The sequence below is a fragment of the Passer domesticus genome, chromosome 10, assembly GCF_036417665.1.
Source record: "Passer domesticus isolate bPasDom1 chromosome 10, bPasDom1.hap1, whole genome shotgun sequence".
NCBI classification, from domain to species: Eukaryota; Metazoa; Chordata; class Aves; order Passeriformes; family Passeridae; genus Passer; species Passer domesticus.
The window spans coordinates 27,667,307-27,693,250 of NC_087483.1; the positions used below are offsets into that span (position 1 = coordinate 27,667,307).

General features: G+C 61.5%; 4 protein-coding genes across 9 annotated transcripts in view; 1 reads left to right on the forward strand and 3 right to left on the reverse strand.

Moving 5' to 3' along the window:
• ASIC4 (acid sensing ion channel subunit family member 4) overlaps positions 1–4,698 on the reverse strand; it is a 60,890-nt gene extending 56,192 nt beyond the window's left edge. Inside the window, exon 1 of the mRNA XM_064434767.1 lies at positions 4,391–4,698. Within this exon, the coding sequence (XP_064290837.1) occupies positions 4,391–4,618 (228 nt within the window). The 5' untranslated portion in view covers positions 4,619–4,698. The remainder of the gene's footprint in view (positions 1–4,390) is intronic.
• A 7,863-nt stretch (positions 4,699–12,561) lies between these two features.
• On the forward strand, positions 12,562–18,109 carry LOC135308986 (rac GTPase-activating protein 1-like). The gene is made up of 16 exons (XM_064434774.1): positions 12,562–12,841; positions 12,966–13,168; positions 13,253–13,389; positions 13,586–13,664; positions 13,835–13,888; positions 14,503–14,580; positions 14,934–15,057; positions 15,263–15,453; positions 15,663–15,824; positions 15,971–16,066; positions 16,137–16,338; positions 16,416–16,521; positions 16,659–16,791; positions 16,866–16,968; positions 17,076–17,193; positions 17,268–18,109. The coding sequence occupies exons 1-16, from the start codon at positions 12,757–12,759 to the stop codon at positions 17,317–17,319; spliced, it is 1,923 nt and encodes a 640-aa protein (XP_064290844.1). The 5' UTR covers positions 12,562–12,756; the 3' UTR covers positions 17,320–18,109.
• A 113-nt stretch (positions 18,110–18,222) lies between these two features.
• On the reverse strand, positions 18,223–22,986 carry GMPPA (GDP-mannose pyrophosphorylase A). Its single transcript, XM_064434775.1, has 12 exons — positions 22,876–22,986; positions 22,710–22,807; positions 22,529–22,632; positions 21,951–22,143; positions 21,755–21,814; positions 21,477–21,607; positions 20,607–20,741; positions 20,317–20,414; positions 20,136–20,182; positions 19,945–20,037; positions 19,685–19,853; positions 18,223–19,596 (listed from the first exon to the last, which is right to left on the reverse strand). The coding sequence occupies exons 1-12, from the start codon at positions 22,916–22,918 to the stop codon at positions 19,496–19,498; spliced, it is 1,272 nt and encodes a 423-aa protein (XP_064290845.1). The 5' UTR covers positions 22,919–22,986; the 3' UTR covers positions 18,223–19,495.
• An 806-nt stretch (positions 22,987–23,792) lies between these two features.
• Positions 23,793–25,944, reverse strand: part of SPEG (striated muscle enriched protein kinase) — a 30,828-nt gene continuing 28,676 nt past the window's right edge. For all 6 annotated transcript variants that reach the window (XM_064434771.1, XM_064434769.1, XM_064434768.1 and 3 more), the window contains exons 41-43: positions 25,774–25,849; positions 25,372–25,521; positions 23,793–25,131 (exon numbers count right to left, since the gene is read on the reverse strand). In XM_064434771.1, coding sequence (XP_064290841.1) covers positions 24,924–25,131; positions 25,372–25,521; positions 25,774–25,849 — 434 coding nt within the window. In that variant the 3' untranslated portion in view covers positions 23,793–24,923. The remainder of the gene's footprint in view (positions 25,132–25,371; positions 25,522–25,773; positions 25,850–25,944) is intronic.

The following is a 25,944-nucleotide window of genomic DNA, read 5'->3' on the forward strand; positions in this document are numbered from 1 at the left end:
TACTGAGCAGGGCTGGGGCTGGGGAGGGGGCTGCAGGGGGGCGCACGGCTGAGGGGTCCCCAGCCTTGAGTGGGGACAGAGAGGGCTGCCAGAGGGGGCTGCTCTGCAGCGCGGGGCTGCGTCCTTCCTACAGGAGAAGCGGCAAGGGGGCTCTTGGCACGGAGCTGCCGAGGGGCTGCTGTGGGGCTGGAGGCTGTGTGGGGCTCAGCCTTGCTAGATCAAGCCTTCGCTGCTCCCCTGCCGCGACGCCCCAGCACCGTGTACCCGCCACCCCCTCCCTGCTCGCTGGATTCCCGCTGCTCCGCGGAGATAATTAAATCCGCTATTTCGGCAGGTTCCGCATCCCCTGCCAGGCGGATCTGCAATCAGCCTCGAGAGGGCCGGGGGCCACCCACCTGCGCCCCTCCACCCTCACCGCCCCCACACTGGGGCACCTTGGCTGGCCCTGACACCTCTGCCCGCCTCAGATCCCTGTCTGCACCCTTGGGGACAATCCTGGCTGCTGTGGGAGGGGCAACACACTCCTCTCCTGTGTTGGGCACATCTCCTCTCCAGCTCCAGGGTCACAATCCCATGCCAGCTGCTCTTGAGGGGTGAGTCCTGTCCCCAAGGCCAGCCTGGCTGCAGGGAGGTGATTCCAGGGGTGGCACAGACCCTGAGCATGGGCAGGACCTGCTCCCCACCAGCTGCCCAATGTCTCCAGCTTCCCATTCTTCCCCAGTTCTGATGTTATCATCCTCCTGCAGCATCCGGAGATGTGTTAAATAATTCACGGGGTGAGCTGGGGCCCAGGTGCTCCCGCAGGCAGTGGCTGGGTGGCAGAGATAGCAGAGCTGTCCCCGCCGGCTGCCCAGGCCCTGCTGGCACCTGCCAGCTGGGAAGGAAGGGCTTGGGCTGTTCACGGAGGAGAAGCACCGAGAGCATCATTCTGAGAGGGTTTAGCAGAGTCAGGAGGTGAGCAGGGCTCCCCGGCAGGCTCACACTGTGCTGCCCCATGCCCAGCCCCACGCCATGCCCCTGCCTGGCTGGCTGTCCCTTCTGCCCCCCTCCTGCTCCCAATCCACTGTGCAGGATGCCAGATTGATTCCTGAAGTTGGCAGCTCTGGCTGTAAATTTTGATCAATAATTTAAGGGGGTAAAACTATTAATAGAATATTAAACGACCTGCTCTTGTGTGATGCATGAAGGTGGGAGTGAAGCTGAGGCTACCTGGATGGCCTGCACAGCTACCTCCTGCTCCAGCCAAAAACCCCACCACTACCTTCCCAGTGCAGTGGGGAGAGTGGCAAGCATTGCTGAAACTAATTGTGGGCTGTGCCAGGAGAGGGGAGGGCGGCATCCATCAGAGAGTGCAGTTATTGATGGACCCCAAGGCTGCTATTACCTGCCAGCCCTGTTATTACACACACCATCACTCAGAGCGTGGCTGCGGTGACCACGCCCGCCCCTTGGGGGTGCCTTGCACCGTGCTGGCCAGGAAAACCACTGGGAGCAGGTACAATTACACAGGAGTGCCCACCAGGAGTGTTGCAGCTGCAGCTCCCCTGCCCGTGCTGCTGGCTACACACTGCACTGGTGCTGTTCAGTGCTGCCTGAGTTGTCCTCTAGGCCTTGTGTCCCCAGCCCCAGCACAAACCAGCACTGTGCAAATCCCGTGGCACATACCTGCCCAACCCCAGTGCCTTCTCCACGTTTTGCAACCGGGTTGGCCCCACACAGCCTGGTGAGCCAAGGAAGGGGCAGCCCCTGCCGTCCTGGAGAGGGGAGCTGGCTGTCTCCAGCAGCAGGTGATGCCCTTGGGAGCCACCGTGCTGTGATGCAGAGAGCCCACCTCAGGCTGACTCATTCTGGGAGGATTAGTCCCTGATCCCCCACTGCCCAGACCCAGGGAGGGCAGCTCTAGGAGGCGAGGAAGTGAAATCAGGGAGATTAACCTTGTTCCCCAGTGGGATGGAAAATGGAGGCACATCTGCTCATCTGGATGGAAGGAACAGCCGCCCGACGGGGGAGCGGATAAAAATAGGCTGACATTTACCTGCCAGCCCCAAGCAGGGCAGGCAGAGGGCACCACGACCAGCCTGTGTCCACAGAGGGATGCAGGCACCCGCTGGAATGCCAGGCACTCGTCCCCCTCTGTCCTGCTCAGGCTGCAGAGGCAGCAGAGGCATTCAGCAGCGCGGCTGTGTGACAGCAGGACGGTGTCACAGCAGCAGTGATGGGGATCCTGCCAAGGCAGGAGTGCCTCTGGGCACACACAAGCACGGGTGGGGGCGATGGCACAGCAGGTTGTGTGAGGGGATTTGGCGTGCTCAGGGCAGCAGGGTAGCTGGGGTGGGAGCTGTGGCATGGGAAGGGCAGTGAGCTCAGACTGGGCTGGTGCCTGAGCCTGGAGCCATTGGGGTACTGCTGCCCCTAGAGGGGTGGTAGTGAGAAGAGCAGGCAGAGCTGAGATCCACAGTAGAGGTGCTCAGGCAGATGCTTGAGGATGTCGAAAGAAACCTTTTACCTGGGCATCCTTCCCTACAACCAGCAGGAAGAAACCTTTTCACCTGTCCAAAGCCCTACAGTCTGGGCTGCCAAGAAGGGCTGATGGCACTCTCTGCTCTCCTAAGCACCATGGGGATGCCACAGCAGCTGTTAGCACCTCTCCACTTGCTGTAGCAGCCCTGTTTTCCCACGCACACACCAGAGCTGGGCATACTTCTACAACGGCTTTAACATGTCTCAGCAGTGCTGGAAGCATTTCCTTGGGATGACACTTGCCTCTTCACAGCCACCTCCAAGCAGCAGGGGCCAGGCACCTTCCAGTCACAGAGGTCAGGCTGCCTCCTCCAGCACTGCCAGCTTGGCATCACACCTCTGGCAGGGCTTACCTTGCCTGAGCCCAGAGGCCGAGTGCCTGCCCAAGCCAAGGCACAGCACCATCCAGCCCAGCCACACTGAGTCCCAGCCGAGGCACCAAGAAGGCAGCGCATGGGTGGGAAGGGTTAACTGCTGTGAGAGCAGAGCCTCCCCTTCCTCCCCCTGCTCCGTGTTTTACAGGCCGGAGCTATTACCAGGAAATGTTCCCATCAGCACCATTGATCCCCTTGTTTACAGCCCAGTAATCCTCCGATGTTGACTCAGGAGCAAAAAGGAAAGAAGGGAAGGGATGGCTCACATTGGGCATTGCCCATTGTGGGGTGACCCAGCCACGCCCGGAGTCTCTGCAGCCAGTGGGGAGGCTGTGGAGGGTGGCACAGTGGCAGCAGTCCGACTGTGAGAGCAGCGGTGGCCCCGTGGCTCACACAGGGGCCGCAGGTCCCCCCTGCCAGCACTGCCCTCCTGGCACACGGCTGTGTCCCCCGCTGGCTGCCCGGCACCGGGAGGAAGGGCCCAGGGTGACAGCCCCGCTTTGTTCTCATTAGGGTGATGAGCAGAGGCGTCGTGCTAGATTAGAGACCCTCCCAGCCCACAGCTCTGCATATGCCAGGCTGGAGCAGCTGCCAGCTGGGAGAGCCAGTGGCAGTGGGCACTCATGCCCTGCCGGGAGAGGCTCAGCCCCCAAGGCTGCCCACCAGGCAGTGGGACAGCAGGGCTGGGGGCTCTGCCTGTGGGCCCTGCCTTGCACAGTCCTAGGCCAGGGCTGGAGCTCTCCCTCACCCTTGGCCCGACCGAGACCCCACAAACCTGTGCCAAGAGCACTTGTGTGGTGTCCTTCAGTGGGGCTTCCATGAGCTTTTTATTTCTTCTGGCTCTGACCACACCAGGGGCTCAGCCACCTCCCTGTGCCCACCCCCAGGCACGTCCCCATGCTGACGGGAAGGGCAGGGTTGTGCCTGCCTCTGCTCACTCACACTACTGCCTGGGCTCAACCCATCTCCTGCTACCTGCTCTGCCAGGAGGGGAAATGCTTTGCCCCCTTTTTAAACCCTCCAGGCCCGGATTTACCATTCCTCCCTCTGCAAGCCCTCAGGAGCCTGGCTCTCCCCCAGAGCCCGTGGCAGAGGCAAGGAGCCAGCCTTGCCAGGCAGGCTGGTGAAGGCTGCGGGTCACAGCCTGCCTCTGCTGGGGCTGATCCAGTCCATGCAAACCCCAAGGCTGGCCCCCCAGCCCACCCCTTCTCAGTGCCTCTCAGCCTGGCTTCACAGCACAAGCACAGCCAGAGCCCCCCCAGCCCAGCCTGGTGCACCCCAGCTCTGCACGGGGCTCTGCCCCAGCCCCAGCAACCCCAAGGCCTTACAGCCCACCTAAACTGGTGCCTGACATCTTTCCCCTTCCCTGACCCCTGGCCGCTGGGGCCGGGATCTCCTTATCAGCACCACAGCAGCGCCCTAGGCTGTGGGTGCCAGCCCAGGGGCCATGCCCAGCCCTCCCTGCCCCCTGGCACGTCCCAGCACTGGCCACTCACTGTCTGGAAGTCGCTGCTGTTGCAGTCCTCCTTGGCGAACGTGCAGCGGACCAGCATCCCGCCCAGCTCCAGCTGGTGGCCCGCCCGCTCATAGAACTCCTCCAGGTGGAAGGGACGGCTCTTCTCCTCCTCGCTCATGGCCAGTGTCCCCAGCAGAGCCTGCAGCCTGCTCCTCTCGGGGCTGTCTGGCACCAGGGGCCGGCCAGCGCTATCCAGGAGCCCCAGCATCTCCCCTGCCCAGTACAGATCGCGGCCGGAGAGCTGGGAGAGGCGGGCAGGGTTGAGGTTGCAGATGGTAACGGCGGGGAAGATCTTGTTGTGCTCCGTCTCCTCCTCCAGCTGGGTGCTGTGGGGGTACTGGAAGTACAAGCCCACGCACTTGGCATAGGCGTGGACGAGGAGGGCCAGCGAGCCCAGGAAGGCCAGCAGCCACAGTAAGTTGCGGCCGGTGTAGCGCCGGTGCCGGAAGATGTGATGGATGCCGTGCAGGGTGGAACGGCTGGCAAACTCTTCCAGGCTGCACGGGGGCTGCCGTGGGGCTGGGACATGGTGTGCCGGCTGCCTGTCAGGGCAGTCCCCCGCAGGAAGGGCTGCAGAGGGCCAGGGGGGACCCCAGGTGCGGGGGGGAGGCCTCTGAGCTTCCTCCAGCCACATGCTGCCAGCCGGCTCTGCCCCTCCCCGGTGGGTCCAAGGTGCCAGGCGAGGTTCGAGGGGTGGGTGACCGTCCCAGCCCCGGGCCGTGCGGAGAGTGATGTGCAGCAGAGCCGGGGCGGGACCGGTGCGGGGAGGTGCCGCCCGCACCCTGCCCCGAGCGGGAAGCTCGCTGAGTGCCGAGATCACAGATGTACTTAGCATCACCACATCCTGCAGGAGCTGGAGCCAGAGGCTGAAACATCCTGGAAAGCTCAGGGCACTCTCAGTGCCTGTCCCCCGGGGTTGTGGGCAATTACTTGGAGTCCTGCTCACTTCCACCCTCTCTGCGCACTTAGTGTGGGTTCCCCAGGGAAGGGGGAGACAGGCAAATTCTTCATTTTCCCCTGCCAGGACATGTAGATGCCACCTGGGCAGGGCTGCATGGCCCTGGGCTCAGGAGAGATGCCTGGCCAGGCATGTGTTGGGGGTCAGCCTGTCTCTGGCCATGGAGATGTGGGGGAGCCCCAAGCTCTGCTCCAGCATTGCAGAAGCACAGCTCGTCAGGCTGGCCAAGGAGTCAAGATGTCAGGTGTCACTCTTGCCACAGCTCCTGTGCCCTTGGACTCAAACACCTCCTCTGGGATCCTCAAAAGCTGAAAGGGCCCAGACTGCCACGAGCACAGGCAAGAGGGAGGGGTGGCAGAGCACATGGGAGCAGTGACACAGACCTCAGGGCAGTGCCGGGTGCTGGCACCACCTGCATGCCACCACAGGATGATGCCAGGCTCTGTAGTATGGTGCTACCTCGAGGCCAGGACATCTGACACGGTGGAGGGGCCAGCAGCACTCAGCATCCCTCACCTTCACAGTGCTCAGGAAGATGCAAAATCTTTTATGAGGCCAGCATTGAAGCTGAAGGAAGCAGTTGCTTGTGAGTGCTGAGAACACTTGTGTGCCCAAAAGCTTGTGTCCCTTTCTGAACAATCTCAGTTTCTCTAGTAAGAGATGCTGCTTTCTCTTACTGGGCTCACCCCTCACAGACCTGTCTGAGCAGATCCCACAGCCCGGGTTGCTGGCAGGAAGCAGAGCAGAGGCACAGAGCAGAGCTGTGTCTGTGAGGCAGGGAGGGCACACAGGCTGGGACAGCCTCCCAGGGGAGACGGTGGGGAAATCAGAGGTAAGGATGCTCAGGCACAGGGAAGAGGTGTTTCCCAGGCCCAGTGGAGCTGGAGGGGAGCAAGAGGACTGGGCTCTCTCCTGCAGATGTTTGGCCCTGGCTGGGCACCCACAGAGGCTCAGAGTGCAGCAAAAGGCACTGCAAGACTCTGGCGGTGTCTGTAGCCAGGGGCTGGCGACACCGGCCCTGCCCAGCTGTGCTCCCCTGGCCTGTGCTCCCCAGCACAGCTTTAAATCCATTAGCTTTGCATAATTAGATTTTTCTCAATTACCAGATTATGATAATTAACAGCTCATTTGTAGGAGGCAGTGCCTAATCCCAGCATCATGCCTGGCTCCATGCCAGCCTGGCTCTTGGCTGCTGGTGCTGGGACAGTGGGCAGCAAAGCAAACATCAGGGCAGAGGAGCCTCAGGAATGCTCCCAGGACCTCCCCAAAGCCTCTTAACCACTGCTGACCTAGATCTCCCCTTCACTGTCTGGCCAACACAGCCTGCATGGAGCGATTGGTCCCCAAAAACAAGGGGAGTGAGAGCCCAGGCAGGAACAGCATCCTCTGGCAAAGGGAGCCAGCAGGGTTTTAGAAATGGCTCGGTCACCCACATGGCTCCAAAGATGCAGAAAACATCCTGCAATGTCTCCTCCTACAAGCAGCCACCAAAACATGGGAGAGGTTAGCATTGTGGGCTGGGCTGGCACGGCTGCAGTCATTAGGAGGCTCATTAATGAACTTTCCTAGTCAATAATGTTGTGATGAAGGACAGGAGAGCAGGGAGGCAGCTGCCGGTAAGGTACCAATCTTCATCACAGGAAGGCAGGGCAGTTCAGGCAATTACTGCCCATCAACAGAGCTTCATCCCTGGTAACGTAATAGAGCAAATATTAAGAGAAAAATGCTTGTGAGGACCTCGAGGGCAAGGGAACAGGGAGCAATAAAGATATGCTTGGAGCTCACACAGAATAAATCTACCCAGTCCATCTTCATAGCATTTTTTTGGGTAAAATTGCTAAATAAATTGATAGTGAAGAGACAAGAGGTATGAAATATCAGGCTTTTATTAAAGCATTTGATATAGCATCTCAGGGAACTAATTCCAGTTAGTGGGGACAGCCATCCCCCACTTGGGCTGGGTGCAGCTGAGGAGGCGAGGGAGATGGGGGGGCCCTGGGCACAAGGGGAGCACGGTGGCATCCTGTGCCACCAGTGACTGCAGTGCCAGCAGGGCAGCCCCTCTTCTCCCCCCCAGGTGAATGTGCTGCAGCTTCTGCCCCATGCTCTGCCTCCCGGGGTGGCTGTGACAGGAGCACCAGTGCTGCATCTGGATAACCTGGATGCATCCCTAGGGGACAGTGCCCATAGCCAGCCCAGTGTCCCCATTGCGCTTGTTTGGGGCCACCATCTCCCCACGCCTGAGGCTGCTTCAGGGCTTGTCCACCCCTGCCATGGGCTCTGCTTGCAGAGGAGGCTGGGAGGAGGCACTGAGCGTGGGTAGCAGTCATGCCCAGCCAGGCATGACTGGATGGGATGTCTCAAGCTGTTCCCATGCGTCTACTATGCGTGGCATTTCTGCTGTTCTGCAATGAGCCTCTCTAGGCGGGGGATCTGGTCCTGCCTCTCCCCCCAGCATGGACTGCAATTTTGGCTCATGCAGGCAATAAATCAGCCTGCTTGCCCTGAGGTGGCTGTGTGGCCCCTGCTGCTTCAGCTCACATTTCCCAGCCTCAAATTACCCCAGGCTGCCAGAGTTGGATGATTTTGTGCCGCTCCTTCAAACACCCCCTGCTCTGTTTTCGTTGCCAGATTTTGCCAAAGCCCCTCGAGTATCTGCATGCCCAGGCACAGCATATTCCAGCACATGGTCCCGACTGGCAGCCTTTCTGGGGAGCAGAGCTGCAGCAGCCCCGACTGCTCAACACCACGGGGAGTAAGATGAGCCTCGGCAAGGCAGCTTCATTCAACCACAACGGCATTTGCTTGTCGGCTAGATCAGGGTCAGAGGTCTCCTGCCAAATTTTGACATGTTTTTCTCAGTGGGGGAGCAGTCCAGAGCACAGTTTTTGCTGGAAACCACCTGGAGGTTTTCTTCTTTAAAACAGTTTTTCTCAATGGGGTTCCTTTGATGCTCACACTGGGAGCACCACATGCAGCAGTTTACACTCCCAGCTGGAGTCTCCTTTCCCCTCACTGACGATGGGAGGCGATGGCAAGCTCTCTGATGAAAAAAGCCCTGCCACGGGGCAGCGAGTGAAGGAATCCTTCCAGTGGTAGCACTCACAAAGCGTTGGGGATGATGAGATGCTGGGGTAAGCTGGTAGAGAAGGGGCTCATGACAGCTCAGCTCACCCCGGAGTCAGGCCAGCCAAGCTGCCCCATAAGAAAAGCACTAAATACTTGAGACTAGTCAGACACCTCTAGTGGGTGTGATGAACAAAGCACAGTGATTCAGGGGCCAAGCAGAGAGAGGAGGTCTCTGTTTGTGCAGCATCAGCAGACTTCCTCACAGCCCCCATTTTTGGGGCAACAGAGGAAGCTATTAAATGAGGCGTGGTCCCAGCAGGATCTGCTCCCCTGCCTGCTATCTCCTCTCTCCCTACAGCCTGGCTTCTTCCCACACCAACCTCTTTCCAGCTCCTTGCACTGGTGCTAATCCCCTAATCTGTGCAAAGCAATAATTTTCTGCATGGCACAGCGGCTGCTTTTAGATCTGCATCCCTCCTCCTCCACCAGCCAGCTCTCTTATCAGGAGCAGGTATCAGGTGAGCCAGGCACCATCTACTTCCGATAAACCCGTGTTTTATTTTGCCCTATTTCCATTTATCTCCAAGCTAGTAATTATCCCTCACCCCTCAGCACATTGTGCTGCCCGGCGTGCCGAGGCGATGCCCGCTTTGCTCCCAGCCCTGAACCGGAGCCTCCTGCCCGCGGGGTGCAAGGAGCCGGTGGGAAGAGCAGGGCCACGGGTCCTGCCCACCATGCTGGCTGCAGAGCTGTGCTTGCCTTTCTCCACAGCCGAGCTGCGTTCTCTTTAATCTCGCACAGCGGTGGGGATGGATTTTCTCCCTGTGAGCCAGATGTGTTGCACGGAGCATAAACACCCGCGACAGTTGTTGTGCTCCTCGGTGCGAAGGCATCAGATGTCTGCATTAAAACAAAGCTCTCCACTTAATTACTCAGGCTGATAATTCAGCGCGTGGAGGCGGCTCTGGCTGAGAGCAGAGGGCTGGATCACAGCTGGGACTGGAGAGCCTTGGAGTGCACATTAATCCTGGCTCTTGCAGCCCTGATTAACGGTGCTGGAAACCTGCCCGCCCCATTCATTCCCAGGGGAAGGGGCTGTTGGTGCCCCACCAGAGGGGGCCCAAAGTCGTGCCCAAGAGGCCCTGCTGACCCCTCATGGGCCAAGACACCGCCTTCCCAGTGTCTGCAGGGTGAGGTGGCTGAGGATATGAGGGCCCATTGCTCTGAGGGTACTGTGCTGCCCTGGGAACACCCACCCACTACATCTGAAGGCCACAGGAGCTGGGTCCAGGACAGTGAAGTTCAGGCAGGACCCGAGGATCACCTTGTGCAGGAACCTGCTGCCAGAGCACAGCTGGAGAGAGCTGGAGACAGACCATGGCTGGGCTTAGAGCAAGACAAGGCAGACCACCCAAGGCTTTCTCTTTGTGGCCAAGGCTGCTTGCTCCTGCTAACCTGAATTTCTCCTTCCAGAACCAGCAAACACCTTCTGCAAGTTAACTTTGCTCCCCTCAACGATCACCAGGGCCTAGGGGGACTCCTGGGGGAGTCCTTCACTCAGCCATGTGCCCTTGGCCCATGAGCACCCACCTGGCTCTGCCAGTCTGTCTGGATGTGATGCTCCCTTGGACCTCTCTCCCCTGCTCTGTCCCTCCTGCCTGTTCCCCAGCCCAGCCCCTCCCTCCTTCCCTCTCATCATCCCTGTCTCTCAGTGCCTGGGCATCCCTCTCCCAGCAGAGCCCCAATCCCAGAGCACCCCGTGGATCTACCTGTGCGGTCCTGTCCTTCCAGGGAGACTGATTTCTTCCAGCTCAGCTCCAGCCCTCTTATCTCTCCTCCCTGGTCTGCACACCGTGCTCCGTGGCTGGGCTGAGGGGGAGCGACAGACCGCATCCTGCCGGGGCTGAGCACCCACGCTGGTGCTCAGAGGGGCCCAGAGCAGGCAGCAGGCAGCTGCAGGCAGCGCATCCCAGCGGGGCCCCAAGAGTTAAATTGTCATGTATTCAGGGCCACGCGCTGGCCAGGAATTACACTTTTATCGGCATGCGGTGCTGCCGCCACTTGAATTGGGACTGGGAACTCTATTTCCGAGCTCACCCAAATTATTCTCGAAGAGATAAAGCGCGGTGCAGAGCAGCGCCGGCGCTTCATTAACATTCCCCAACCCATTCAGCTTTAAACGAAGATTGCCTGCCTCGGAAAATGATAAAATTGAACATGTGAAGCAGGGCATTATGTTCCATCAGCCGATATTATTTCCCACGCAGGGGCCGAGTGGAGACACAAACAGCTATTTATGCAGTACCTGGCCAAGCCAGGGTGGCTTAGGAGGGGGTAGCAGGCGGTGATGGGGACACTGGATGGGTGGCAAGTGCCCCCCACCCATCCCTGGGAGTAAGAGGGGATGCCTGCATGTTACCAAGGCCACTCTGCCCTCCTGGGGGTTCACAGGCTTGCACCCAGAGTGCAAGGTGGATCCAGGACCACAGACCTGCTCCATGCATTCGGTATGGAAAAGGGTTCAGGGGGGGGTGTGTGTTCCCTTGGGCAGCAATGGCAAAGCTGGGGCATCTCCATCTGCTGCCTTCCAGGAATGCTTGTGCCCTGCTAGGGCTGAGGGAGTCAGGTGCTGGCTCCGTATGCAGGACGGGGTCTTACTCCCCATGGCTGGGTGCTGGGATTGAGGAGCATCCACAGAGAGGGAGCACGTGCCTCCCCAGAGGCAGGCAGGGAGGGCTGAGTGGGCAGGAAGGGCTGAGCAGGCAGGCCCCCGGGGCTGCAATTGGATTTTGCTCGGCCATGCTGAGCCTATCGATCCAGTAGTAATTAAAGTCGCTCCAAAACCTGACTCATATTCAACCTTGGGAGGAAGGAGCTTTGCTGAGAAGCACCCTCTGTTCCCCACGGTCTGGCACAGGATGGAGCAAAGCCTTGTCAGGGTGCTCCCAGCCTGTCAGAGCCCCCGATGGTCTCTGTCCCAAAGGGGGACCATGCCTTGGCACTGCCTGGGGCCCAGGCAGCAGCACCATCGGCAGTGTCCTGGCCAGTGTCCCCAGTACCACACAACCTCGGTCACAAATGCTGATTGCATTCAGCCCTTGGAGTGACACGAGCCCTATGGTTATTTTACAGATCCCAGCTATTTTCTCACCGAGTGCTCGAGACACATCCCTGGCATGTAATTGTACTCTCCCATACCCTTTCTTGTCACTGTCTAGGCTCTGATTGAGGCACTGGCACGGACAGAGGTGCCTGTTGAGCCCACAGCCACTCCCAAGGGTCACGGAGGTGTTGGGATGGACCTGGTGCTGTGTGTCCACAGGGCGCAGAACCTCTTCTCCAGGTCAGTGTCAGGAGGTGTGGAGGCCCGCGAGGGTTCTGCGAGCTGTTCATATGTATTTATTTGTGTGAGTGTGCGTGTGTGCCTGTGTGTGCCGGGACTTGCATGCCCAGCCCCGCTGCTATTCCCGGTATTCCTAGCAGGTCGGGACAGGCACCGGGGAGGGGGAGCTGCCTTTCACCGGCGCCCCCCGCACCCTGCCCCGACCCTCCTGCGAGAAAGCGGGGCCGCCAGGGCCCGGGGCTGCGGCAGGGAGGGAGCCCGGGGCCGGGGGCAGCCCTGGGCACCCCCGGGCAAGGGACCCGGAGGCACAGTACGGGCAACGCGCAGAGACGGAGCTTTGCGGCGGGGAGGTGGCTCCATCTGCAGGACACGGACCGGGCCGGGGGATGCCCGCCGCTCGGGATGCGGGACACGGCGCCGGGGGACACGGACAAGGACATCGGCTCCCCCGGCCGTGCCCGCGCCGTGCCCGGGATGCGGGCGTGGGAAAGTGGTGCCCCTGCCAGCATCCCTGTACCCCCAGCGCCTCCCACGCCCGCTGGTCCCCCCGATGCCCCTGCAGACCCCGAGCACCCCGCACCCACTGGCCCCGCAGCCGCTAAGTGCTCTCACCAGGTACACCCAGTGCCTGGGCATCCCCCGCCCAAAGGCAGCCCTCACTCTGCTCCGCACCCCGCAGCCAGCGCTGCCACCCGCACCCCGGGGCATCCCACGCCCCAAGACCCCGGGAATGCTCCCCCGCGGCCGCAGCCCGGCTCGGACCCCGGTGGCGGCGGGAGGCGGAGGCGGGGCCGGGCCGGGCTCCACCCCGGCCCCCGGCCCACATAGGCCGGCCGGGAGGGCCCCTCGCCTGCGCCGTCCCGGGGCTCCACGGAGCATCCCGGCGGTGGGAGGAAGGCGTGGGGCAGGAGCTGCGGTGGGTACGTGCACAGGGGGTGCCTGGCCGCGGGGGCCCCGTCCCGTCCCGGGCGGCGGGATGCTGCGGCAGCGCTGCGGGCAGCTCCTGGCCCGGCTGGAGCGGGGGCTGCAGCTCCTGGAGCTCGGCGGCAGCGTGGAGGAAGGTGGGTGTGTGTAACCCTTCGGCCCGGGGCACTCCGGCACCCTGGTCTCTGCCGCCGGCGTAGTCTGGGGAAGCTGGGGGCTGGCCCCCCGTCCCGGCTGACCACGCACTGCTGTTGTCCCCAGACTGCATCCGGATCGCTCGCTGCTTTGAGGCGACGCGCCAGAGATGCTGCCGGCTGGAGCAGGATGGGCGTCGTGCCCGCGAGCAGCTGGCCCGTGTGGAGGCCGAGCGGGCGGCGCTGGAGGTGAAGCTCAAGCACGCCCGAAACCAGGTGGAGGTGGAGATGAAGAAGCGGCACCGGGTGGAGGCTGAGCTGGAGAAGCAGGTCAGGGGGCTGGCCGCAGGGGTAGCCTGCGGGGCTGGCTGCGGGGCCCTCAGCCTGCTCACCACCACCCTGTTTCACTTGCAGGAGCGAAAACTTCAGCTGGTCCTTGAGTTGCTGATGCGGGAACCGTGGGGCAACGAGGCACTGAGCAGGGAGCAGTGCTCTGTTCTCAGTGCCCTGGCTGGCCGGCGCCTTGGGACAGCTTTGGCACCCATCAGGAGGTGAGCAGGGGTGGCAGTCCTCACCCCAGCCCTTCGGGCAGCCCTGGGGTTGGCTGTGCCCCTCTCCCCCTCGTTACTGCTGGGCTTGAGGGGCTGGCTGGGCAAGGAGGTGCCTGGGCTCTCTAGAGGCACCAGCTGTGGACTCCCAGTAGGTGCTGGCTGAGGGGGAATTGCTCCAGCTGAGCTCACTCTGCAGGTCATCTGCAGTGGACGAGTCGTGCCAGTCCCTCCTGTCCCACTCGGATATCAGCTATGACCGCACTGAGGATGATGTGGTAAGAAGTGTTCAGCTGTGAGTCTCACGGTTTACCCCAATAGTGAGGGGGTCCCACTTCTGCAGTGGCACAGCCCCTTTGTGTATCCACGGTTAGGGGTGGGCTGCTATCAGGGCTGGAGATGAATGCCCCATGCCTGATGCAGCCCCAGACTCCCTGCTGCCTTTCAGGAGGTTGATATGACGGTGGTGCGGACCCTGAAGCGCAAGGCTCCGGACAGGCAGGTATGAGGAAACACTGGGATGTGGCAGTTTTGGGGGCTGTGTTGAGGCGGTGTCTGCCTCTGTGTGGGTGAAGGTCCCCCAGCTCTGATCACACTCCTTCAATGTGCCCTTTGGGTCCCTCTGCCCACCCAGGTCCCAGTGTGCACCCCAGGCTGGGGTGCTGGCCCTGTGCCATGCAAGGTGAGGACACCCAGATACTTCTCCATCCCAGTACAGGAGGCTGCAAGGAGCCTGGCAGGGAATTTAATTTATTGATGCTGTGCTGGGAGCATCGTCTCTCGGCAAACCTCCCACGATCAATAGAAACTCCATTACGCTCCACCGTAGCCCAGCTGGGCTCCTCAATAATTCATCACCATGTGCGGGCATCCCGCACCCCGCTCTGCTCGCACCTCTGCATTGCAGGCCTGACCTGGCTTCCCCCAGCCCCAGGGCTGCTCTGACCTGGTGGGGAAGCCTCAGTCCCCATGATGCCTGGTGTGGGGCAGGCAGCGCTTGGGGAGTAGGGACTTTTTGTTGGGCTGAGGCCACTTGGCTTGGGTACTCTGGGGTCTGGGAAAATATCGGGGAGGGGAGGGTCTCTGCCTGCTCTTCACGCTGTCTTCTGTTTCCAGCGTGTGTCCCTGGCCCCTCAGGTTGGCCCTGTGGTGATGGCAAAGCGGCACCGCTCTTCTCTGGTACCCCATAATGCTGTGAGTAGAGACCCCAGCGTGCTCTGGGCTGGGATGGGGTGCATGGGCTTTCCCAGTGCCAGAAGGCAGTGCTGCAGCCCTCAGTCCTGTGGGTGCTGTGGGGACAGTGCTCAGCTGTCTCCTCTGGGTGCCTGTGTCCTTCTGCCTGTCTCACCTTGGTCCCAGAGTGACAGCATCCCTGGCTATGCTGGGCCACTGCCCTGAAGCCTGCATCCCCCTGTACCCATGGTGGCAGCATCCCTGGCTGTGCAGGACCACAGGGATGGGGATCAGGTGGACCAGAGATTATGTGGGAGATGTTGGAGAGCTGTGGGGCTGCAGTCACATATCTTATTGGTCTCCCATTTTGACAGATGAGTGTCCCCTCTATGCCCCCTCCTGCTGAGGTCCCAGGCCCTGCTGACAGCCTCCCGCCTGCTGTTCTGGTGCCTCAGCGCCGCTCTCGCCAGGGACATCGTGTCTCCTCCACGCATGCAGGTCACAGGAAGGGCCGAGAAGGGGTCTGATGGGTGCTATGGGACCAGCCTCAAGGTGCTGCTGTCACAGGGGAGGGAGGGGATCTGTTAGGGGATGCTTGTCCCCACTGTGGAGGTACTGGGGCCCTCTGGACATGCCAGAGACTCCCTGGGAAGTGGGAAGCCACCTCACATCCTAGCTGGTAGACGAGTGGCTTGCCTTTCAGGACTCCCTCCACGGCCTCCTCCCTGTGCAGAGCTGACCACAGTTTGTGGCACCAGTGAAGATCTGAGCTGCCATGCTGCTGGGCAAGAGAGCCACACTGAGGGCAGCCCAGTGGGACAGCCAGCACCAGCCCCCTTCCCCTCACCGCCACGGAGTCTCCCACCAGTGCAGCACAAGTTCACCTCCAAAACAGTGAGTGACCCAGCCTCTGTCTCCTCTGGGGAGGTGGGCAGGGGAGAGAGTTATGGGGTGGGGGGCAAGGCTGTCCTTCATTTCCCAACCCCTTAGCTCTGCCTGCAAGGGGAATGGATAGAGACAGTGGGACCTGGCTGGGAGAATATAAAGGACTGTTACTGGGTATCTGCACAAAGGGGGCCACTGATCCTGTTCCCCCTCTCCAGGTGATCCGGCCTGAGCCGTGTTGTGTCTGTGGTTCCCGCATCCGCTTTGGGAAGACTGCCATCAAGTGCTGCCAGTGCCAGCTGCTGCTACACACCAAGTGTCGGGAGCAGTGCCCCAGCCTCTGCACACCCAGGCCTCACCACCACGCCTGGCCCCGGGAGGTGAGGGGGGCATGGCCGTCCCTGGGGGGCCTCTCCGTGCCCTCGTGAGGCTTCAGGGCTACTGGCCCTAGGATGCTGAGCCTCTGCCCACGCTGGCTGCAGGGCTGGGTGGTGGGCACAGCGCAGGTTGGCGTTGTTCTCCCCAGGGTGTGCTGGCTGACTTTGCGCCCTCCACGCCGCCCCTGGTGCCCTCGCTGGTGGTGCAGTGTGTGACCGAGGTGGAGAAACGAGGCTTGACAGAGGTAGGGGCCGGGACGGCGAAGGTGACAATGCTGTGGTTCCCGGGGCTGAGCCCTTTTCCCCGTGCCCCAGACAGGGCTGTACCGGGTGCCGGGCGCGGAGCAGCTGGTGCGGGAGTGGAAGCGGAGGCTGCTGCGGGCTGGGGGCGCGCTGCCTGCCCTCAGCAGTGTGGCTGACATCCATGTGGTGTGCGGCGTGCTCAAGGATTTTCTGCGGGGACTCAAGGAGCCGCTGGTCACCTTCAGCCTCCACCCTGCCTTCCTGAGGGCTGCTGGTGAGCAGGGGGTCCCAAGGTGAGGGAGGGGGAAGGGAATGCTTCTCCCCTAACACTGCTGCCTGGCGCTGCCACAGACATCCCCGACGATGCTGCCTGCGACACAGCCCTGCGCCATGTGGTGAGCAAGCTGCCCCCAGCCAACAGGGATACCCTGGCCTTCCTCATGCTGCACCTGCTCAGGTGAGTGGCTCATCCTGGCACGGGTCTGTCCCCATCTCTCTGGTCCTCACCCCGGCTTTGTGCCTAGAGTGGGGAAGCTGCAGATGAGCAGCCCCTGGGCTGGGCAGCATGCTCACACCCTCTGTCCCCCCTTGCAGGGTGTCACAGAGCCCTGACTGCAAGATGGATGTGCTCAACCTGTCCCGTGTGTTTGGCCCCACGCTGGTGGGATACAGCTCAGCCAACCCCACACCGCTCGCCATCATGGAGGACACGCCTCGGCAGTGCAAGGTGAGGGGTCCCTGAGGTGTGGGGTGTACCCTGGGCACTGCCGCTGTCCCCATGCTACACCTCTCTCTGCCCAGGTGGTGGCTCGTCTGCTTTCACTGCCACCCAGCTTCTGGAGAGGCTTTGGGGAGACAGAGCAGGAGAACCTGGTGCCAGTGCCAGCCCTGGGACGTGAATGTGGTGAGCGCAGGAGCCCCAGCCCCTACCCACCATGGCCTTCAGCTTCCTTGAAGGCTCCTGGTTGTCCAGGGCTGGGGTGAGATAGCTGTCCCCAATCGGTTCTGCAGAATCCTTCTTCCAGCCCATTGCCTCTCCGGAGCCCAGGTCAGGCCAGCTGAGCCCGGCTGGTACCTGCTGCCTCCCCAGCACCCTGAGGAGCTGCGTGGGCACGGCCACCCGGCCCCCGTGAGTGCTGTCGGGTGTGGGTGGGGGCCCAGGGGAGCTCGCTTTGTACCCCTGACTCATCTCTCCCCACGCAGGCAGGGGCCAACCCCGAGGAAGGTGGGCCGGTTCTTCCCTTCTCCTGTGTAGCCTGCAGCAGTGGCTCCCTCGGGACACGGAGCTGGCACTGGAGGAGGAGCAAAGACTGCAGGACCAGGCAGCTGCCTGTGGGGTGACAGTGCCGAGCTAAAGCTCTCCTCTGCTTCCCCGGGGAGCAGAGCTGGCTCTGTCCAGCTGTGGTGGCAGGGACACTACACTAGTGCTTGTACTTTGAATCAGGTTTGTATTAAATGTTTGCAGCAAAACACACCTGGCTGTGGCTGCTGTCTGTCCCGCCCTGCTGCTGCCAGGGCTTGGGGCTCACTGGAGGCTGGCTGTGCAGCAGACAAGAGCTGAGCAATGCTCCACAGAACCTGTGCTTTGGGAGGGCAGGCAGAGCCCCCTCCCACCCGAGCTGAAGCCCTATTCTGCTCTGGAGCCCTGGATGTGGGAGGCCCCTCTTTGAGCCAAGATGTTGGCCTCAAGTAATTGGAGCTGTTGCTGCTCGGGGCAGGACAACCTTAAAGTGTTTCCAGACTTCCTGGCACCTCAGTGGAGGCCTCTTTAACTCCTTCCTCCCCTCCAGCCCAGGCAGTGCTGGAGGTGCACAAAGCCCAAGCAGGGCTGGGATGTACAGCCCTTTCCTTCCGAGAGGGGGAAGCAGGATCATGCTGTAATGGAGCAGTGTCCCAGGCAGGGCTTGTCCCCCAGATAACTCTGCAGAAGGGGCAGCCAGTGCAGAGGGACTTCAGGGAAAAGAGGCATTACACAACAGGGATAAGAACTGCCCCTGTGCCGCATCAAGCAGCCAATAAACCTTTGTCCCTACTAAAAGCCAGACCAGATGGGGCACAAGAGGAAATTCATGTGCAATCCTGAAAGCAAGTACTTTGGCTCAGTTTTCTCCAGTGCAGGAGTGTACACCAGAGGGCAAGGAAATTAACACATCCAAGGCAGAAGCAAAACCAAAGGAGTTTAATGTGCTTAAAGCTAGGGAACAGCTAATCCCTGCCCAGGACCACAGGAGAACTGGCACAGGAAGGCACAGGGCTAGGAGCAAGGATTTACTCCAAATCCATCAAACTGGGATGGTACTGGATGGATGGAGAATACCTAATACAATGCCTTGCTGAAAATGAGAGGCATGATGGGGCCCTTGGTGGAGTGCAGGGCTTTAGCACAGAGCTCAAAACCAGGGAGGTAAAAAGATAAAGGGCAGCACTGGTTACTGTAGACAATCTATGCCCGGCTCAGGAGGAAACTGCCTTCCATGAAATCAGGTTTTTGAGGCAAAGTGAGGAGCTAAATCTCTGCCACTTGTACACACACAAGGTGATTGCTCTGGTGCCCAGTGGATGTGGCTGGTGACAAGGGGACATATGCAGTGAGCCCCCCAAGCTTCAGCCATGCTGGTGTGAAGGAGCCTGTTGGCCCACCAGGGTCGCAGGGGCTTGCTGCCCTCACTCTGAGCCCTGCCTAGGCAGCAGGCACAGGTCTCAGCCTGACAGGAGCAGGCTTGGTAGGGCTGGCAGCTCTCTTGGCATGCACTGAGCCCAGGGGGCAGAGGTGGTACTGGGGGAAGGGGTGTTCTTGCAGCTCCCTCCAGGGCCAGCAGCCCGCTAGGCCGACCCAGCCCTCATGTGTGTGCCAGTGCCCTTAGGACAGCCTGGCACTGCTGTTTTCCCAGCAGCAGGAGGAGCCCAGCTCAGGCTGTTGCAATCATGCTGAAATCAAGAACCTCAATCTGTTCCTGTGGGGTGAGCTGCCTACACATGACAGGCACATTCAAAGCTCCCAGGTCTTAGAGATGGGCCAAGACCTTCCAGGGAGTTGCAGACAGCAAGTAGTGCAGGGATAGCCTGGTGAGGAGTGGCAAGATGGTGCTGGTAGTGCCCTTTGGTGGAGAAACACATGAAGTTGGACTCCAAACACTGCAGGCAGCAACTGCTCCCTGCATATGCACACAGGCTTGTACCAGGGTCACATACTGTCCCCAAAGCCTTCACCCTGGCCCAGGGCTGGTCCCTGGGCTGCAAAAGAAGCAGCATGCAAGGCTGATGCTCATCAGCTTTAATGTCTGTCTGGAGCAGTAGTCAGGCACTTGCAGGGCTCCTGGCCTGCACCTACCCACTCCGGGGGTGCTGAGAACCTCCCAGGATGTGAGGCCTCAGTGCAGGCTCTTCTTGTGGGGCACAGCAGGGAGCAGGGGGCTGGTGCTGCCCATGACTCACAGGATAATCTGGTTTTTGTAGCTTCGGCTCAGCTCCTTGTGAGGAAGGACAATGGAGTTGAGAATAACGACCTCAGCCGGAATGGTGACACTGCAGCCTGGGAGAGGAATGCAAAGGCTTTAGCTGGAGGGGAGAAGCTGCCTCGGTGAGCAGGCCCAGGGTGCTTCCACACAGCAGCGACGTACCCAGGATTGTGATGGAGGGTGTGAGGCGCCCGTCCCGGAACAGGGTCTCGCTGTCGATCTTGGCGTAGGGATCGTTGGGGTTGGGGTCGCTGGGCGTCCCTTCCACCCGGGCCCAGCGCCCAATCGTGCTGTCCCAGCCCACAATGGTATTCAGGACACAGGTGTGGTCCTGGGGTGAAGGAGAGGGGAATGCAGGGTGCTGCTGCCTCCGTGCACGGGGCGGGGGTCGACACCTACTCCCTCAGGCAAACCCCACTTACATGGAGCGAGGCGCCATGCAGGACGATGGACTCTCGCACGCGCACACCGGCGCCCACCGTCACACCCTCCCCAATGGAGACGTTGGGGCCCAGCTGTGAGGACAGAGGCAGGTGATGAGGACAAGGACAGTGATGTCCTTGGCCCCCCTGAGCACGTCCCTGCCCCAGGGGCCCCCCCAGCCTGCACTCACCACTGCAGTGCTGTCGATGGAGGCTGTCGGGTGGATGTACACATTCCCTGCAACACAAGGCAGTGGATTCAGGGGAGGCAGCCCACAGGAGCCCCTGCCTCTCAGATAAAGGGAGGTGCCACTCGTGGGTCCCACTGTCTCCCTAGGCAGCCCCAGAAGAGTCAGCGTGTCAGAACGGTACCTCGGATGACAGGGCCTCCCGGTTTGTTCTGGGCCAGTCTCTCTGGGTGGCTCTTGCTGTACTGGTTCAGGTAAAGGCGGCTGGCATAGATAGCAGAGCTGGAGGAGGAAGAGCAGAAGATTGTTATTGTCACTCTGGCACTACCAGGGCAGAGGAGGATCCAAAATCAGCATCACCCACCCACCCCCAGGCTCTGCCTGAGCGCCCTGCACTCCCAGCCGTGATACTGATCGCTCCCATCCCTGGTACAGATCACCTGGTGCTCCTGCTCCACCAGCCCCAGCACGTACCCAGCTGACTTGATCTGGCTCCAGAAGCCATCAGTTTTGTAGACGAAGAGTTTGCCACTGCCAGCCAGGGCCGTGAAAACATCCTGCTCTAGCCGGATCACCTCTGCACGCTGCCAGCCATTGGAACTTTCCTCTCTGGAAGCAAGAGTCCTGTTAAGACACCCACCCCAGCCACGGCCTCAGCCAAGGACCCCAGCAGACCCACCCTCCCCAAATTCAGGGACTCTGACAATCCCAGATTCCTACCTAGCCATGTGCTTCTCCCCACAAGCAGGGAGAGGGCCAGCTGTCAGGCTAGGTTGGGACAGCCCCACTGAGCCCCAGAGCAGCAGAGGGACAGCCAAAATAAGCTCTGAGCCAGAAGCTGATGGTGCAAGAGCCCCACCTAGTCCAGGTGGGTGTATGATCCTGTCCCCAGTCCAGAGCCTGCACAGCTGGATTTTAACTTGGGTGGTGGCAGAGATGTGAGGTGACAGGCTGGCTGGTGCAAGGAGCTGGAGAGGGGAGGAGAGCATTCCCAGGTGACAGGCTTGCTCAGCCTCTTGTCCAGAGCTGAATGAGAATGGGGTGGGAAGAGAGGAAGGGAGAGGGAAAGTCTCAAGCTGACCAGGAGCAGAGCAGAGGAACCAGCAGCCTGGAGAAGGGAGGGAAAGCATGCATTACCACTAGGATCAATCCAGCCCAGAGAGCAGCGAGTGCAGACACAGAGGGAGACTTACCCAAGGTAAGGACAGCTGGTGCAGGACCAGGAAACAAGTGAGTGATGGCAGAGGAGGAGAAAAGACAGAGAAAGTATGGAGGATGAGTGTGCTGCTGCAGCCCCAGGAAGCAGGGGAGTGGGAGGGACACAGAGCAGAGTCAGGCACTCACAGTGCTAGCTCCTGTTGGTTCCTCTGGAAGACCTCACCAATGTGCTGGAAGATGGCAGGTGTGAAGAGGTAGATGCCACAGTTAATGATCTCACTGACAAACGTGCTGGGCTTCTCCACATAGTGCTGAACCTGGAGGCAAGGGAAGATATGAATGCCAGGGTGCAGCTCCTCCATCCAGCACCACACCCTCTGTGCCACACTGGGACCACAGACCCACGCAAGTGACACAGCACCTGCCACCCACACCGTGTTTGACTCCCCAAGGCCCTCCAGTACCTCCTGTGTGCCTGCATTTGCCACGATACAGCCATAATTCAGTGCCTGTGTCCTGTTGGCCTAAGGAACAAGGACAGTGTTAGCCATGGTGGAGCAGAGCAGATGAAACCCGGGACCCACCCACCACAGGAGCTGCTGGCTTCTGAGCCCAGGGCAGAGCACTGCAGCTCTTCTGCTCCCCAGCACTGCCACTCACTGTGGTACCCAGAATGACAAAGCTGTGCATGTCCCCATGCTGCTGCCGAAACTCCAGCATCTCCTGTAAGGGGAACTCTGAGCACACGTCTGCGTTGAGGACAAAGAAGGCCTCAGCACCACCTGACAGGATCTGGTCTCGGAAGTGATAGATGCCACCACCCGTGCCCAGGGCTGCGTACTCCTGCAGATACCTACAAGCCAAGCAGGAAAAAGAGAGGGCTTAGGGAAGCAGGTGTCTAGCAGCACCAACCAGCAGCAGGGCTGGGAAGGACTGGAGAGACATAATCCTGCCATTCAGTGATGGCTTTCATGCAGGCATTGCGCTAAAGAAGGCTGTGGCAGCTTAGAGCTGTGCTAGAGGCACCTTTGGAGCATGAACCATCCAGGGCAGGGACCAAGGCAAAGGAAAGGTGGAGGAACTAATGGGGGAAGCAGGCTGTGCCCACCCACGGTGGTTCAGAGCCCAGCTGCCCATGCCGGAGCGCTGACTGGGGCTGCCAGTCTGGGGCAGCAGGGAGGGGCTGAGCCAGGCCGTGCCACCCTGTGTGCCCTCGGGCTGAGGGAGCTCCTGCCCACCTGATGGGAACCTTGAACTCCTGCTGCGCCGACACGAGAAAGCGGCTGAGCGCCTCGTTGGGCTGGTAGAACCCCATCAGCAGGATCTCCTTCATGCCGGGCACCTGGCGAGGGACGGGGAAGGGATCAGAAGGAAAGGAACGGCACTTCTGCCCTCCTCCGCGGCCCCAGCCCCCCGTACCTTGGCGCAGGCCTCGATGTGGTGCTGCACCATGGGCACGCCGGCCACGGGGAAGAGCGGCTTGGGCACCTCGAAGGACAGCGGCCGGAACCGGGTCCCTGTGGAGCACAGCGGGGTCGGCCGGGCACTGCGCCGGCGGCACACGCCGCGGGCCCGGCGCACTTACCCTTCTGCGGGCCCCCGATGAGGATGACGGCCTTGAGCGGCATCGCGGCTCGGCTCCGCAGCGAGCCCCGCAGCCCAGCGAGCCCCGGCTCCGCAGCCCGGCCCGGCCCCGCCGCCGCTTCCGCGCACGTGGCTGGGACACGTCAGCGCCGCGCCGGGCCCCGCGCCGCCGCCGCCCGCCGCCAGGGGGGGCCGCGCTCGCCGTGAGGGCCCGGGAGCCCCGGGGCGGGGGCATGGGCCGGGCGGGGCTGAGGCGCTCAGCCCGGGGTGAGGGGCTCAGCCCGGGGTGAGGGGCTCAGCGCCGCGTTGCGAGGGTCTATTCGGCTGTGCCGGGAGCGGCTGTGCCCGTGCGTGTCAGTGCAGGGCAGCGTGAGCGGGCAGGGCAGACGCTGTGGCTGTGCGTGTGCCCCGGCGCTTGGGTGCGCCGTGAGGGGACGCCGTGGGCTCTGCACGCCCTTGGACACAGGGCTGCGACAGCTCCGTGTGTGGGTGTCGGGGGGCGTGTGAGTGCCCGCAGGCACCGGGGGGCTGGGCGGGCAGCGGGCTGTAACCGGAGCGGTGCCCGCCGGCACGGCACGGCACGGCCTCATATGGGTAGCGGGTATTTATAGCCGGGCATCAGGTCCCTCACCGGCACCTGCCATGCCCGCAGCAGGAGCCCTGCCCTGCGGCCCCAGCCACCATCGGGCCCTTTGGCACTCCGTATTTTCACTCCATGACGTGAGGGCCGTGTGAGTCAGCCCCGTTGCTTCACAGCTTCTCTGACTTTTTCACCAGGTTTCCACGTGGAAGCCCAGCCTCACATGGGATCCTTTCTGGACTCAGGTCCCTAGGCTGTGGGGCAAGGACCCTCCCGAGACACCAGGGGCTGCGTTTCACACTCGTGCAATTCCCTCCCAGGAAGGCACCGAAACCGGAGGGGCTGCTCAGGGTCTTTATTGCTGCTCTGGCATGTTGCTTGCTCCAAACCATGGGGACATTGGCAACTCCAGAGCCCGGCAGAGAGGAGGGGACAGGAATGGGGACTGGAATGAGCAGACGCCTTCTCCCCAAAATCAATAAATAAAGCCCTATCACTACAGCAGCATGAGGAAGGTGAGTGCCCAGCCACTGTTCCTGTCCCCCTGCTCAGGGCACCCCGCATTGTGCCACCAGCCGGGGAGGGCTGAGGAGGGGGCACAGGGCAGGGCAAGGCACCTCAGGGTCAGCTGGGAGGTGTGAGGGGTCTGGGATGGGGGGGCAGGCTGGTACTGGGGTACAGGGCAAGGTCTGGAGCTGGGTGGGCAGAGCACGAGCAGCGTGGGCCTGAGCAGACACAGGAGGTGTGCGTGGCACCTGGGTGCCCCCCTGCAAAGAGGGGGTGCCTGCCAGTCCCCCACCCTGGCACGGGGCGCAGCCGACAGCCCCAGGGAAGGCACCGGCATCGGTCCTGGAGACACAAACCCACCTGCCAGGACCAGGGCTGGGAGGAATGGAAGGTGGGGGGCTGGCAGCCCCCCCTCCCAGCTGTAAGGACTGGGGCTGTGCTGGCTGGCAGGGGGTTGTGAGCAAGCCCCTCTCTGCAGGAACCACTGGAGCAGCCTCGGTCTTCTGGTGCTGGTGTGCAAACCAGGGGGAGCACGGGGACTGCCACACCGTGGCCAGGGGCAGCTGCAGGCTGCAGTGTAAGGCACACGGCTGATGGGACCCATGTGGCCAGGGCTGGCTAGCAAACTGGCAGCTCTTCCCCTCCCACCTGAGGCTTCCCTTGCCCCTCTGTCTGCATCCCGTTCTTCCCCCAACCCTCTGCCACATTCTCTGTTCCTTGCAGCAAGGCTTCCCTCCACCCTCCCACTGCCGGACCCCACTGCTGGTCTGGTTGCGGCAGCGCCTCCTCCTCATCGGCACTGCCAAAATGATGCTGCTGGCCGCCATCGTCCCTGACAGCAGCACACGAGGTCCATGGACTCATCCTGGCGCGTCCCGGCTCCTCCTCAGCCGCCCCGTACTGCGGCCCGTGGAATGTTCCTCTGGCTCCCCGGCCCCTCGTGGCCGTGGCCAAGGCACCAGTTACTGTGGCCCTGGTGGCTGGCCGCCCTGGTAGGAGCGCAGTAAGACCTTGTGCTTTGTGACGGCCTCGCCGCGGCGCCTCTGGTGATCCACCAGGAATTCCTTGAGGCGGTTGGTGGTGAAAGTCAGGGTCTGGCGGCGCAGCTTCATCAGGTAGGCATCCTGGAGCCAGGCATTGGCGAAGCAGTCCTTCACCGTGGGGCGGCTCCTGGGGCAGAGCCAGCTCTGCATCAGGGACTGCCGGGGGTGCCCACTGCTGCTCACCCCCCAAACCCCGCCACCACCCTTGCCCCGCAAGACCCATGGGGTCCCAGCCCTCTCCAAGAGCAGTGGTGGACTCCAAGCTCCCACTAATGATATCTGGAGGGGTCCCATGTGGCAGGGAGCTGGCTCAGTCACAGGCACAGTCTGGTGCCATGTGTCCTCCCTGGCTGGGCTGGGCACTCACCAGGGGTGGACAGTGAGGACCTTGCGGATGAAGAGGGCAGCAGTCTGCGAGACGTTGGGGTACAGCTTGAAGGCATCGAAGCGCCCTGCCAGGATGCGGTTCTCCGTCTCAATGGGGTCCAGTTCAAAGAATGGCGACCGCCCGCTGAGCCTGTGGTGGTGGAGGGGGTGATGGGCTGGGGGGACAGCGGTGGGAGGGCACTTGCTGTCCCGCTTCCCCCCATCCCTGGTTTGAAAAGCCACAGCTACCCAGAGTGTCTTCATCTCCCCATGTCCAGCTGGAAAGGGTCTGCTGGGCTAACAGTATCCCTCAGCCACCATCATTGGTGTCCTCTGTGGCACCGAGCCCTGTGTAGGGCTGACTACACTTCACGGTTCTCATCCCCCTGACCCCTTCTCTTACATGATGTAGGTGAGGACGCCAACACCCCAGACATCTGCTGCGGAGCCCACTGGGTCTCCCTTCACCACCTCTGGCGCTGTGGGCAGGGGAGCAGGTCTGTCATATACACAGAGACACCAGCCCCAGCATCCCAGCACACACAGCATCCACAGTATCCCCACCACTTACAGA

Excerpts from the sequence above, each read along its gene's own strand:
- LOC135308986 (XM_064434774.1), top strand. The coding sequence starts at position 12,757 with ATGCTGCGGCAGCGCTGCGGGCAGCTCCTGGCCCGGCTGGAGCGGGGG. Across the intron at positions 13,169-13,252 it reads AGGCTGAGCTGGAGAAGCAG|GAGCGAAAACTTCAGCTGGT; the intron begins GTCAGGGGGCTG and ends TTTCACTTGCAG. Across the intron at positions 16,969-17,075 it reads AGCCCTGGGACGTGAATGTG|AATCCTTCTTCCAGCCCATT; the intron begins GTGAGCGCAGGA and ends TCGGTTCTGCAG.
- GMPPA (XM_064434775.1), bottom strand. The coding sequence starts at position 22,918 with ATGCCGCTCAAGGCCGTCATCCTCATCGGGGGCCCGCAGAAGG. Across the intron at positions 22,144-22,528 it reads GAGTTCAAGGTTCCCATCAG|GTATCTGCAGGAGTACGCAG; the intron begins GTGGGCAGGAGC and ends CTTGGCTTGTAG. Across the intron at positions 19,597-19,684 it reads ACCCTCCATCACAATCCTGG|GCTGCAGTGTCACCATTCCG; the intron begins GTACGTCGCTGC and ends TTCCTCTCCCAG.